Here is a 14,490-nt window from a genome sequence, read left to right as displayed (position 1 = left end):
TCAGCACCTGCTGCCCCAGCCACAAACCCGCTATTCACAGGGAAAGGAAAAGAACTCGAAGCTCTGGGAGGGCCGGAGTAACAAACTCAGACCCCTACTGTTCAGAGCAGCCAGGAGGCTTCAGGGGGTGGGGAGAAGGTGAGAGCTCCTTGTCCCCCCCAGCACACAGAGCATGGCAGGGTCTTCTCATTTCCCACACACCTGCCAGCCACAGGCTGATACGGGAAGCAGAGCTCTGAGCTGGGGACAGGGACAGGAATCCCAACAGCTTCCCTTCGTATTTCACAGCAGTCTCAGGCCCTCTGGCCAGTGGCTTCAGGCTCCAGTACTGAGTAAGGGGGTTGTGTCCTGTTTTTGAATTGGGCGAAAGTCCCTCTCCCCCACTGCCGCCAATGGGCCTACTCAGAAAATCAGCAGGTTTATCACACCCTGTCTCCTCCCTGCTTCTCCCTCCCCCCGCCAAGCAGCTCCCTGAAAATCCCCTACCTGAGCTGGCTCCATTACAGCCATTTCCCTTCCCTGTCTCCTGGAAGACGGGCCAATCTGGAGCGAAACGTGGATGTGATTCCTCAGCCTGTTGGGGTAAGAGAGGCGATGGGGGAGATTACAGAAGGGCTGGAGTCCATGTCACACCCCGATTCCCCCCAGCCTCTTCAAACCCCCCCAGTAACAGCATCTCTGAGCTAAATACTAAAAAAAGAGCAGAATCACTTTGGGGGATTGCCCCCATTGCAGTGTAAACCCCTCTCCCTTAGCAATAGCCGGAGCCCTCTGGTGGCAACACCTGAAGAATGAGCTGCCCTGGACTCCCCCGGCAAACCCCAGGGACAGGCAGACAGAGGCTGATCCCATTGGCCCATCTGCACTCACCCATGGCCAGAGCCAGCATTGACTCCGGTCTGACACCGGTGTGGCTGAGATCTGAATCCTGCATGGAAATCAGATCAAGACCCAAGGCAACCCCCAACACTCAGGAATCAGAGTCCCAAAGATCATCAGCTTGTCTCTTTTTTTAAAGTGGCAGTCTGTATCAGCGAAAAACAATGAGGAGTCCTTGTGGCACCTTAAGACTAACACAGTTATTTGGGCATAAGCTTTTGTGGGCTAGAATCAGAAAAGTTATGCCCAAATAAATGTGTTAGTCTCTAAGGTGCCACAAGGACTCCTCGTTGGTTTTTCTCTTTTTTTTAATAAATCCAATGTAAGCTGGGAGCAGTGTGTGTGCGCGCAGGAAGGGAGGGGGTCGCATGTGGATATTTGCCTTGTAACTAGGCACTGCTGGGGAAATGTAACTTGGACAGACGGCATTGTCTGTTACCCTTGTCGTACATGGGGATGGTCATATTGGTGTGTCTGTGACTGCGATGTTCACAAAGGTGTGAGGCAGAGTCTAGCAGGTGTAACAAAACTATATTAAGCTCACTTCACTCATGTGATGAGTTTTGAGACCAGCCTGTGAAATCAATCAACTCTGCCCTCAAATTACAACATTACAATAGAAACAGGAACCGTTACAGTGTCACCGTGAGATGCGATTGCTGAAGCTACTCACAACTATTCATATTTCCCATGATTATTTGCCATTAAAAATATGAATTCCATGGCAGAGTGACATCCCTCCGCACAACGCTAATGAAGTTGAAGATGAAGAGCTCAGAGTAATGAAAATAATGTTTTTATAAGGAACTAATGTACAGGAGTGAAACTGCCCAGACTGGATTCCAAGAGGAGTGAAACTCAGGGGAACAGGGACAGTGGCTAGGACACACTGATGAAGCGCTGGGCGGCTTTACGCAGACACAGGAACTGAGACCCGGATTCTTTAAACACTGGAGGCATGTGTGACAGTGAGATCTTTGGGGGGGGGGGGGGGGCGGGTCTGTAAACATTTCACTGGATCAAGTCTCCTTTAGCAGCTCAGTAAAATCTTATACAGGGGGAGAGCGGCCCTGTCTGGGCTCTGCGATGCACTGGGCCTTTAAGGACACGGCCCTGGGAAATGGGAGCTGAGATCCTGGGAAGGGGGGAAGAAAAGCCCCCCCCCTCCCACTTTTTTTCACCACTGTAGCTGGCTCAGCCCATCTGGGGGAACTTTTATCCCCTCTGCCCCTCATTATTCCTGGGGTTTCCTCTCCGCCCTGCCTGGCAGGGCCTGTACCCCGGCTCTCACCCCCCTCTGCTCCCCACGTGTCTCTGTTCCGGGGTCCCCCCGCCCCACACACACCGGGAGGGGGCGGCAGCTTTCCCGGGCCCAGGGCGGGAATCGCAGCCAGCTCCGCTGGGAGCAGCCTGGGGCCAAACCTCCCCCTGCAGCCCGGGAGTGACGGGGGGGGGGGAGCGGGTCTCTCTCACCTTCCCTCCGAGCGGGGCCCCCTGGGGCAGGGGCCGGGCCGGGAAGGGGCCTGGCCAGGCTGGGGGCTCTGCCCTGGGAGAGGCTCCCGGGGAGCAGCGGGAAGGGCCCTGCTGGAGATTCCCCTCTCCCGGCTGCAGCCAGGGCTCCGGGCTCCCAGCACCAGCCGCCGGGGCTCGGGGATCTCGCTGGGAGCCAGAGTCACCGCAGCGGCTGCGAGTCACTTCCTGCTGCCGGGCCTGACCCCAGCGATCGCTCCCCGCAGAGCCGCCTCCCAGCTGCTCCTGGGTCCTAGCGATCAACCCAGCGCATTGCTCACCGGAATATGTCACCCAGGCAAACCTGCATTTGGTGCCCTCCATTGGCTCCCCACTAACCCTGCCCCCTCCTGGACCCCCAACCCCGGGTGAAGGGCAATGTACCGTGCCCCCTTCACCCCAAACCCTGCTCCTCCTGCACGTGCCCCCTCCTTTACCCCAAACCCTGTACCATGCCGTCTTCACCCCAACCCCTGCTCTGTGCGTTCCCCCTTCACCCCAACACCTGCACTCCCCTCCTATGGCCCTAACTCCTGTACTGTGCCACCTTCACCACAACCCCTGCACTGTACATGTACCCTTCACCCCAAGCCCTTCACTCTCCTGTACCGCTAACCCCGGCAGTTTTCCCCCTCCACCCCAACACCTATACCCCTCCTGCACCCCTAATCCCTGCTCTGTGCATGCCCCCTCACCCAAGTCCCTGCATTCCCCTCTTGCACCCCAACCCCTGCACTGTGAGTCTCCCCTCACGCCAACCCCACATCCGCCTCCTGCACCCACATGGGGAAACTGACCTGGATGCCTAAGGCAGCTGGCATTGCTGCTGGCTGACTGGCTGGACTGCTGCTTCTCCACCCTGTGTACCCCTAGGGGGCTGTGAGGTGGGGGAGTCAGGAGCCCCATCAGGTGTCCCTGCATCTAGGTCACTTTCCCCAGAGGGCAGAAGAGCAACAGTTTCTGTTGTCTCATAGACAGCCCAGGTGGGAAGTAACCTGGGTGCAGGGAGCCCTGGTGTTATGTTTGGGAGGGGGGAGGGAGTGTGTGTGTGCCCGAGTGAGTGTGGGAGCGCACTGTCTCTTTAAGAAACCATTCAGCGTTAGGAACCTGAAGGCCTGTTCAGACACAAGCAGGGCCGGCTTTAGGAAGTGTGGGGCCCGATTCGAACAGTTTCGACGGGACCCCGGCAGGGATGACTAAAAAAAAAAAAACATTAAAAAAACACGTGGGGCTTGTACTCACCGGGCCGCACTCCTAGTCTTTGGCGACGGGTCCTTCACTCGCTCCGGGTTTTCGGCAGCACTGAAGGACCCGCCGCCAAAGTGCCGCCAAAGACCCGGAGCGAGTGAAGGACCCGCCGCCAAAGAGCTGGAGTGCTGCCGGATGAGTAAAAATTAAAAAGGTGCCTCTAGCCAGGGAAGGGATTCTCTGGCATTTGTCCCCCACTCTGGGCGTCCCTGCCACTGGGCACGGGGCCCTCTTAGGCGCGGGGCCCGATTCGGGGGAATTGGTGGAATTGGCCTAAAGTCGGCCCTGGACACAAGCAGCTGCCAGCAGCTCCAAACCCACAGAGGCTGCAGCACCCACAGATTCCCCCTGTGCTGTCACCCCAGCTGATTGGAGACCGGTACCCAGGTGGGGAGTGATACCCTGACTTCAAACGCACAGCAGACAGGAGGAGCTCCCAGTCCAGAGTGGCCAGGGGCTCCACGGAGGAGGGGGGGGGCAGGAGCAGTAGAGCAGGGGAAGGGAGGGGCAGGGCACCCCTGCTCCAGATGAACTACATGGCTCAGCTCCTCCTCCAACAGCCCCCTGCAGCTGGGGTCTCCCCCCCCCCCCACCTCAGCAGTATAGGTGGGACCGTGGGAATCAGGCAAACCCAGTGCAGGATGTCCTCTTTGGTGGGCCGCCTGCCCGTAGTGTCCACCCCAAGGGCAGTCCTGAACCCTGCCCCTGATCCTGCCCCTTGCAGCTCCACCTCCCCCGGGTTTGGGCGGTGTGATGCTCTGAATAAAATATCACCATATAGATCACTGTTGCGACCACTGTTATATATTTGCCACAAATCTTGTACAACTTGTGGCATGTGAGACGTCTACAGAAAGGTTACCATTTGCTGAATACGATGATGCTATTTGTTCGCATGTATCATTTCTCTATCTGAAGATATAAATATTAGCCACACACCTGTATTTCAAATGTTGGCCAATGTGGTTCAAACCTCTGGACGATGCACTTATACTAAGGGGAGCATTCTAACCGGGGAACGGAGGACCTTCCAAAGATTTAGAAGCAACCAGAGACTTGTCTTAAGCAGGGCTGGCTCCAGGCACCAGCCGACCAAGCATGTGCTTCGGGTGGCACCTTGTAAGGGGCGGCCAATCTTGGGGTGGCGGGGGGCGCTCGTTTTTTTGTTTGTTATTTTGTTTTGGTTCGGTAGGGCCGCGCTGGGGGGGGGGGTTTGTCTTTGTTTCGGCCGTGAGGCGCGAGGCGGGGGAGAGTTAGGCAGTGCGGTGCTCGGTGGCGGCGCGGCGCTGGGGGGGGGGGGGGTTGTTACTGCGGCGCGGCGTTCTTTTTTTATGCTTGGGGTGGCAAAAAAGTTAGAGCCGGCCCTGGTCTTAAGCCAGTGGTTTATTCCATCACTGATACAAACCTGAACCAAGAACTTTGCAATTATTGTACGTATTTGATTCCTTTAACCAATTTTAATTCTCATCCTCTTTCTTTCTTTCTTTCTTTCTTTCTTTCTTTCCAGGGCCGTCCCTAGGGGGATATGGGGCTTGGGACAACCCTCCCCGCCCCTCCATCCCAGGCCCTGCCTCTACCCTGCCTCTTCCCACCCTTGCTCCGCTCCCTCCCACCCCTTCCCCCAGACCTCCTTCCCCAAGCGATGTGGTTGGGAGCCGGGGGGTGGGGGAAACGGGCTGGGACCAGTTTCTTCCATTTCCCACCACTGCCAGTGTTACCTCACAGGGGAACCAAGGTAACTCTATAAGTATAGTGGTGTCAGTATCAAGAGATAAGACAAGCCCCTTTTACTCAGAAGAGCAGACCCACCCTCGGCCATATCTGTCACCTGCGGACTGGTACACAGACAGATCTCCCTCCTCTTCCCTATGTGTAGTGTGAGAAATAAAGCCTGACTATAAGTAAAGTTAGAAAAGAACAGGTAAGTGTATTGAGGGAATAAGTACAATGAGGGGAAGGGGATCAGCATGAAATTAACGGCAGCTATGGAAATTAACACAAAACAGTGAAACAGCAGCTTACGACAGGAGCATGAAGCTCAGGTCCAAAATACAAAATCACCCTGGCAATAGCCACGTAAAACCCCGACTAAAGAACCCGAATTATCTCCCTAGCAGCACGTCTGCGGCGGCGGCGGTGAATCCCCAGACCTGCACTCGTTGGGTAACTGGAACCCGCCGAGGAGGAGCACTGGAGAGTCCCTCCATGGCGACCGGGGTGGAAGAAGTGGGCCGAGAACCCTCTGGGGACGTCGTCCCCAGGAGCAGGCGCAGGTGAGGTGGAATGTCGTCTTCTCTCTTCTCGTCACTTCAGGAAAGGGGGCATCCTTCGACCACGCACCGATGCCGTGAAGGCCTGAACCGCGCACGCACAGTCACTAGGATGGACTGCACCACTTGTCCGTGGTCACAGTTCTTTTATGCAGCCTGCGGTGGGAAAACATGGTACGGTCCCAGCAAAAGCGGGAAATAGTCTGAGGTAAAATTGTTCTTGAGATCACCCAGTGGCGGGAAAAACCAGTTTGATGAAGGATGCTCTAGGCCAGGAAGACAGGGCACAAAGGGGGTCACAAGATGGAGTTTACAAAATGGTGGTTCAGACTCCATTTTGAATTGCTGCTCTGTCCTTACAAATTACATATTGAGTTTAACATACACATATATGAATAAGCTGTAAAAGTATAACAAATCACACCCAACACCAGTGACTGCGGGAGTGGGCCCGACCTCTGCTGCCAGCACAAGGTCCCCTGCTAATCCCCCAACCTGCCCTGGGCCTCTTTGTTTCTTTCTATAAATAAACCTTTAGATTGTATATACTAAAGGATTGGCAACAGTGTGATTTTGGGGTAAGATCTGAGTGTGTGGCGGGTCCTTTGGGATCAGAAGAACATGTTATTTGAGGAGACAGGTTTTAAAGAACCACTCAGCTTTCAATTCAGTGTTTTGGGGGGTGATACAAAGCCTGGAATGCCTCAGGAAGCTGCTTTTATGACTTCTTGTTAGCCAGTGTGGTGAGATAGAAGTTTACTGTTGTGGCTGGTTTGGTATATCTTTTGGGAGAAAAAGAGCCAGCATTTTGGGGTGTATTTACCCTGTTTCTCAGCAGTGTGACCTGAATTTGGTATTCTCAGTTATGACCCACAATGGTACGGTTACAGGTGGGCAGCTTTTCTCAGCATTAAGGGTGCATCATGCATACAAGCTTCTGCTACCAGGGCTCAGTCTCACTTGCAGCCTCCCTGCAGAAGGAACCCGGGCACGGCCTGCCTGATCAGCCCTTGTGAGACTTGAAAAACTTCTCTCCGTGTTGGACTGCTTAAAGCTTTGCTTTGCGCAACCTCTCCAGTCACAGGCCACCTGCCCTGGTGCAAAACATGGCGTTCACTCAACTGGCTAAGGCAGACTTGTAGGAGACAGAAGGCAAAAGGAGAGAGACAAGTAAGGTGAGGAAGGAGAATGAGGCCTGAGTAGAAGGGTGACAGCAGAACCCCAATCTCCTATCCCAGGGGGTGTTTAGGATTTAGCCAAAGCCAGTGCAATTGAGGATGTTGGCTGGTTCCCCCTCTCCGATTAGCCCTGTTCTCAGGCTGTAAGATGAGCGGGATGATGAAAGACCAGTGGGGCCATGCTGGGTGCCAGGAGATGGTGGGCGAGACATACCCCACGGTACAGTGCGGACTGTTGAACTGCTGAATTCTCCATCCCAGGACATGTTTTACACTGCTTCCCTGGGTGAACAACAAACCCCTCCATGCTCTGCTCACCCCCAGCCAGCCACCGGATTCAAAGTCACTCCCAGCGATACAGCACTGTGTGCGACTAGCCAGCCAGTGATGAATTAAAGTACATAGCTACCCCAGCCAGTTCTCTACTCCCAGCCTTGCACCCCAACTGTGCGTCTTCTACTGTCCAGTCCGTACACTGTGGGGTACAAGCTCATCAGTGCCTCATCCCAGCAAAGGATGGTGATTAGGGAACAGCCTGGTTATCTCAAGTGAAATCCCCCGAACTCTTCAATGAAAACACACCGGTTGGGATAAAAACAAGTCTATTAACTAGAGCCAGGTAGGTTTTAAGGGATCACAAGTGAGAAAGGCATAAAACGTCTGAATTGGTTACAACAAAAATAAAAGGTAAACACGCATTTTAAATCCCAAACTTTACCAAGCTAAGGAAGATTGGAAGGAAACAGCTTTTCTCACCCCACCCGCTGTTGCAGGCAGTTCACAGTTCTTAGTACCCAGGCTGGATTTCCTTCCAGCCTTGGTCCACCCTCCCCAGTCCAAGGGCCCTGTTGCCTTTCAAGCCATCTTGTTGCCTTCTGGAAAGATGGGAATGGAGAGATAAAAATGGAGGCAATTCTCCCTTGTGCTTTTATACCACTCTCCTCTTTGAGGTTCACCCCCCAGCCGGGGGGCAGGCGACAATCAGTCTGTGGCCTAAGTGAGCGTCCAGCCGTCCTTCCGGTGAATTGTAACTCTCTTGTTCCCAGCTCCACAGCTGGTGAATGGCCGGCTGAGCAATTACTGGCCACTTAGCACCTGGCTCTGAGGAGCTAGTCTGTGGGCATTTTCCAGATTTCCAGCATGGTTCAGTAACAAACCCATAGCAAAATCTCATTAACTCCATACACAATGTTGATGCACACAATTTAACAGGACAATAATATGCAGGAGACCATCACTTTTCATGGGACACCTCACAGGGCTTGTACTTTGTACAAAATGTATCATCATTTTGTAACAGTGGTGACCATAATAGCGTAGACCAGTGGGTCTCAAATTTCTTTCATCAGGTCCCCCTTAATTGTGACTGTTGTCATTTAAGCCCCCTACCCGAATCCCACAAGTAGATATACAGCCTCCTGGCTCTGACCCAGCCCCTCAGTGGCGCTGTCTGAATGCAGAGGGGGCTGGGAGAAGGGGCAGACGGGGAGAATGAGGAGAGGCAGCACCTCTCTATCCCGGTGCTCTCCCTCGCCTCTTATCCCATGATCCCCAAACACTCAATAGCCCTGTGACACAGCAGGGAGTGGGGAGTATTGACCTGGGAATGTTGCAGGGGAGTTTTACTGGGACTGTGTGTGGGATGGGAGACTTTCCTTGAGGGACGATACCTGAGAATGTAACATGAGAGCCCAGGAGGGGGTTTGGGGCCAGGTGACACCTGCCCAGGAAACTGGACAAAGTCTGGGGGAGGAGCTGGGGGGAGGGTGGGTGAGACGGCTGGAGGGGGTTTCAGTTTTGGAGCTGGCTGGGGAAATGGGGGAAACCCCAGGACTGGGGCCTAAGCTCCCTACCCCCCAGAAGGACTTGGCTGAGGTGTCCTCGTTGTATCTACAAGCTCTGTTTTGGACTGTGTTCCTGTCGTCCAATAAACCTTCTGTTTTACTGGCTGACTGAGTGTCACGGTGAATCGCAGGAAGGGGTGGGTGCAGGGCCCTGAATCCCACACACTGTGTGACAAGCCCCAGCACCCAGCTCCCCTATTCCTAGGGTCTCTCACACCTTTGTGGATTCTCTAATGTTTAATGAGGTGCGGTAGCTGAAGGAAACTTTACCCACAGGCAAGGCTTTTATGAAGTTGTGACCAGGGTCCCGGGCTGGCGGGACACACAGAGATTGCTCAGTTAGGGCAAACTGCAAAGAATGGGCCGACAATCCTCAAAACTAGTGGCTATTTCAATACTTAGATTCACCAAGCCAGCAACAAAACAGCTATCCCCTTTTATCCCCTCTGCCCCTCATTATTCCTGGGGTTTGCTCTACAATAGCTTATTGGCTACACAGAGGCCAAAGAACAGCTCCCTTAAAGCAACCGGGCCTTGGGCTCACTCCCAGACCGCACAGTTAAACATGATGGGGATTACTGAAAATCTTCTTCATCATATAAAACGTTCTATCAATCCCGAAGGATCAGAAAAATCACCCAGCAAGTTAATGATTTCTTTAGTTCTGACCGAAATACACGCTTACAGCCAGTTCTTATTAAGTAAACTAAGATTTCTCACAACAAGAAAAGAGAGAGCGTGTGGGTTAAAAGATCATGCAGAGATGAATAGAGTCCTTAGGTCAGTTTCACTGTAGAGATGGTGCATTAAAATTGCAAAGCATCTGTTTCAGAATCACTTCATCAGGTGAACAATAGGCTTTTCAAGTAACCTTCTATTTCCTAAACATCACTGGTAATTAATTAAATGGATTAAAATTAGGTAAATATCCATAAAGCAGTTAATAGACATTATTACTCCCAAGTTTTATCTATATGTTAATATTTCCTTTCCATCTCAGATTGAACAAAATACAACCCTAGACAGGAACCCTTTAGTTACACTGTTAACCTCTAACAAGATGTAAGTAAACGTAGACTATTACAATTACTAGCTTCTTCCAGTTCTTTAACCATAAAAGTTTACATTTCAAAGCTCGATCTTATCTAATGTGGAATGGCCCTAATTTCCATTTACACACATTTCTAACATGTGTTCTAAAGGTTGAATCTAGGTCAATTAGCCTGCAAGTTGCTTAACCGTTTCTGGCCATGTGTCACAGAAGTTTAGATCCTATGTGGATTCTCCCATGTTTAGTGAGGTGTGATCTCTGTGTGTAACTTTTCCCACAGTCCAAGCACTTATGGGGTCTCTCTCCAGTGTGGATTCTCTGATGTCCTTTAAGATGTGATCTCCGTGTGAAACCTTTTCCACATTCCAAACACTTATGAGGTTTCTCTCCTGTGTGGACCCTCTGATGTGCTCTAAGATCTGACCTCTGTATAAAACCTTTCCCACAGTCCAAACAATTATGGGGTCTCTCTCCTGTGTGGATTGCCTGATGTTTAACAAGGGATGACCTCCGTATGAAACGTTTTCCACAGACTAAGCACTTATGGGGGCTTTCTCCTGTGTGGATTTTCTGATGTTTAAAAAGATCTGACCTCAGTATGAAACTTTTTCCACAGTCTAAGCACTTATGGGGGCTTTCTTCTGTGTGGATTCTCTGATGTAAAACAAGGGATGATGGGATTCTGAAACATTTCCCACAGTCCAAACACTTATGGGGTCTGTCTCCCATGTGGATTTCCTGATGTTTAAAAAGATCTGACCTCTGTATGAAACTTTTTCCACAGTCTAAGCACTTATGGGGGCTTTCTTCTGTGTGGATTCTCTGATGTAAAAGAAGGGATGATGGGATTCTGAAACATTTCCCACAGTCCAAACACTTATGGGGTCTGTCTCCCATGTGGATTCCCTGATGTTTAAAAAGATCTGACCTCTGTATGAAACCTTTCCCACAGTCCAAGCACTGATGAGGTCTCTCTCCTGTGTGGATTTTATGATGTAAAACAAGGGATGAGGTGCTAATGAAACTTTTCCCACACTCCACACACTTGTGAGGTCTCTCTCCTGTGTGGATTTTCTGATGTTTATCACGGTCTGATCTCCGTATGAAACTTTTCCCACAGTGAACGCATTTGTGAGGTCTCTCTCCTGTGTGGATTCTCCGATGGTTAACAAGGTCTGATCTACGAATGAAACTTTTCCCACAGACTAAGCACTTATGGGGGCTTTCTCCTGTGTGGATTCTCTGATGTAAAACAAGGTATGATGTGATTCTGAAACTTTTCCCACACTCCACACACTTGTGAGGTCTTTCTCCTGTGTGGATTTTCTGATGTTTATCACGGTCTGATCTCCGTATGAAACTTTTCCCACAGTGAACGCATTTGTGAGGTCTCTCTCCTGTGTGGATTCTCTGATGTTTAAGAAGGTCTGACCTCCATATGAAACTTTTTCCACAGACTAAACACTTATGGGGTCTCTCTCCTGTGTGGATTCTCTGATGTTTAACAAGGGATGACCTCTGTATGAAACTTTTTCCACAGACTAAACACTTATGGGGTCTCTCTCTTGTGTGGATTCTCTGATGAGTAATTAGTTCTGACTTCCAAATGAAACATTTCCCACACTGAAGGCATTGAGAGGGTTTCTCTTCTGTGTGGCGTCTCCCATGGTTATTAAGGTCCAAGGGATTACTGAAGCTTTCCCCATGGTCCGAGCATTGAAGGGGTTTCTCTCCTGTATGGATTGTCTGATGTGTTACAAGCTGTGAGCTCAGAATGAATCTTTTCCCACACTGCAGGCAGTCCCTGGGTGTCTCTTCCTTGGGGTTTGTCTGCTGTGCTCTGGGATCCTTGTCTCCTCTCCCACAGTTAGTAGATTCATAGACTTTCTTCCCTGGGTGGTTTCCCAGCAGCCTCTCTGACCTCTGCCAATTTTCCCAGGCTTCTCCCTGTTCCAAGCACTGGGAAAAATTCCATGCAGCACTTCCCATAAAGGTCTCCCGTGGTTCCACTTTACCAGGAACTTCTGCATCATGATTCTCCTCTTCATTCTCACTCACTCTCTCATCACCTGCTGGGAGAGAGAGACAATCCAGACAGGAGTCATTGTGCTGGAGAGAAAGAGGAATAGCACCAAGGGAAAACCCAACACAAAGACTGAGGAATTGGATTCTGCCTCTTCTTCTCACCCAAACACTCACAGGGAAGGAAACCTGGAAAGGAAACTCCTGCAGCTAACAGGGTGGGTGGAAAGGTGTGAGCTATATCTGCTGACTGCAGCCCTGCCCTGGGTGAGAGGAGGAAGAACTGAGGGCGCTTATTTACACCTTATTTTGGGGTGTCTCAACTTTTTCCTTCATTCCCCAGATGGTTTCTGTGTCAGTCCTCACCTGTGTGGGTGCCTCTCGGGATCTCTCTTTCTTCACAGGCCTGGAGATCGGGCACCCATGGCTCTTCCCCTCGTTCCAGCCGGGCGATCAGTTCAGGTTTGGGAATGGGAAATCCTGCGCAGGGGTGAAATCAGACCAGATCAGGGTGTTACGGGATGCTCCATATGCTTTCTGAAAATATGCTTATCGATATGAATATGACATAACTGGAACATGCTTTATGCAAAAGGTCCCATGTAAGGGATCATTGGAAAAGTTGTAATCTACTGAATATGGTTTTCCTATTTCTATGTATGTATCATTCTTATATTTACAGTTAGGAATATGAAGTACAAATCTAAGGTCCCATTGTAATTATGCTAAGTGAGGGTCATTAATGATACTTGATTGCTGCATTTATCCAAAACAATGGGCTGAGAATGGTTTTGTTTACCTGTAAGTCCTCCTGTGTAGGTGAGGATCAGCCCATGAAAAATGGAGACTGGGGTCTTACAGAAGCATGGGACCATGTCCCCTGATACTGGAATCCATTTTAAACCGTGGACTTTTCCATAAGGAACTGGGAGGGGGTCAAGCTGGAACAAAGGACTCCCGCCTTTTGCCAAATCTATATAAGGGGGCTGCCAGTCGTGGTGAGGAGACCCCTGCTTATCACCCAAGATGTCTCCTGGAACTAATGGATACTGAACAGGGGAAAGGACTGGACCCAGATTAGATATAAGTCTAGTCTGTGAAAGAAGGTTACTGAAACTTTTGTGAGGGCGAGAAACTATTATTTGTAACCAGTTTCTAGTGTATTAAGCTTATCCTTGCATGTTTGTTTTATTTTGCTTAGTGACTTTCTTTGTTCTGTCTAACAGATGTGTTGGAGCATAAGCTTTCGTGGGTGAATACCCAGTTCGTCAGACGCTGACGAAGTGGGTATTCACCCACGAAAGCTTATGCTCCAACACATCTGTTAGTCTTAAAGGCGCCACAGGACTCTCTGTTGCATTTTACAGATCCAGACTAACACGGCTACCCCTCTGATATTTGTTCTGTCTGTTATTACTTAAAACCACCACTTTTTATACTTAATAAAATCTCTTTTGCTTATTAATAAACCCAGTGTAAGTAGTTGTTACTGGGGGGGGGGCAAACAGTTTGTGCATATCTCTCTTTTAGTGATAAAGAGGGCGAACACTTAGGAAGTTACCCTGTATAACATGTATACAGAGTAAGATGGATTTATCTGGGGTTTAGATCCTATTGGGGCTGGGTACCTGAGTGCTGGAGATAGGTATCTTGCTGTGCTGTTTTCAGTTAAGATTTGCAGCTTGGGGGCGTGGCCCGGACCGTGAATCTGTGCTGCAGCAGGTTAGCGTGTCTGGTTCAACAAGAGAGGGTACTGGGGGCCCAAGCTGGCAGGGAGAACAGGCTTAGTGGTCATTTCAGCACATCAGGTTACAGTCCCAAGGGGATCTCTGTGACTGAACTCTTCGCACAGGGCGCATGGAGCATTGGGGGAGTGTCTGTCACAAAGGGCACTGTGGGAACGGAACCTGTCCCCGTGCTGTGCTGGTGGGAATATGGAACCTAAGAGGACAGGAACATGGTCACTGAGCCGCCTTGGGGGAGGCAGGCGTCTGGGGAGGTGACGGGAATTTTTACACCCTCACTAGGAGTTCCCAGGATCTGTGTGTGAGGTTGTGCAGTCTATATGGTTTTATAAAAATATGGTAATGAGTGAATATAATGTAACTGGGATATGCTTCATGCAAAAGGTCTCTTGTAAGGTATCATTACAAAATTTATAATCTACTGAGTGTGATCATCCTATTTGTATAAATGTACCACTCTTGTATCTGGGACTAGAAATATGAAATATTACTCTGAGGGCCGATTGTAATTATGCAAAGTGTGGGCCATTAATGGTCGTTTGGAATCTTAATGGCTCCCATCAACTAGGACAATTGACTGGGGCTCTGTTTGCAGGCAGGCCTTCCTCTGAGTCAGGCTGGTAGGAATGAAGGCTTGGGGTCTTACAGTGACATGTGATCCTGTCACATGAACTGGAATCCATCTTTAACCTGGTGCTTTTTCAGTAATGGGGGCGGGGGTGGAAACCCAGAGAGAGACAAAGG

General features: G+C 50.5%; 1 protein-coding gene across 1 annotated transcript; it reads right to left on the bottom strand.

Moving 5' to 3' along the window:
* Positions 1 to 9,139: 9,139 nt before the first annotated feature.
* Positions 9,140 to 12,876, bottom strand: LOC135888210 (zinc finger protein 485-like). The gene is made up of 6 exons (XM_065416019.1): positions 12,801 to 12,876; positions 12,368 to 12,481; positions 11,995 to 12,048; positions 11,357 to 11,574; positions 10,921 to 11,275; positions 9,140 to 9,240 (listed from the first exon to the last, which is right to left on the bottom strand). Exons 1-6 carry the CDS (start codon positions 12,874 to 12,876, stop codon positions 9,140 to 9,142), a joined length of 918 nt encoding a protein of 305 aa, XP_065272091.1.
* Positions 12,877 to 14,490: the final 1,614 nt, after the last annotated feature.

This window comes from Emys orbicularis, chromosome 13 (assembly GCF_028017835.1).
Source record: "Emys orbicularis isolate rEmyOrb1 chromosome 13, rEmyOrb1.hap1, whole genome shotgun sequence".
NCBI classification, from domain to species: Eukaryota; Metazoa; Chordata; order Testudines; family Emydidae; genus Emys; species Emys orbicularis.
This window is presented reverse-complemented; position numbering and strand designations above follow the sequence as displayed.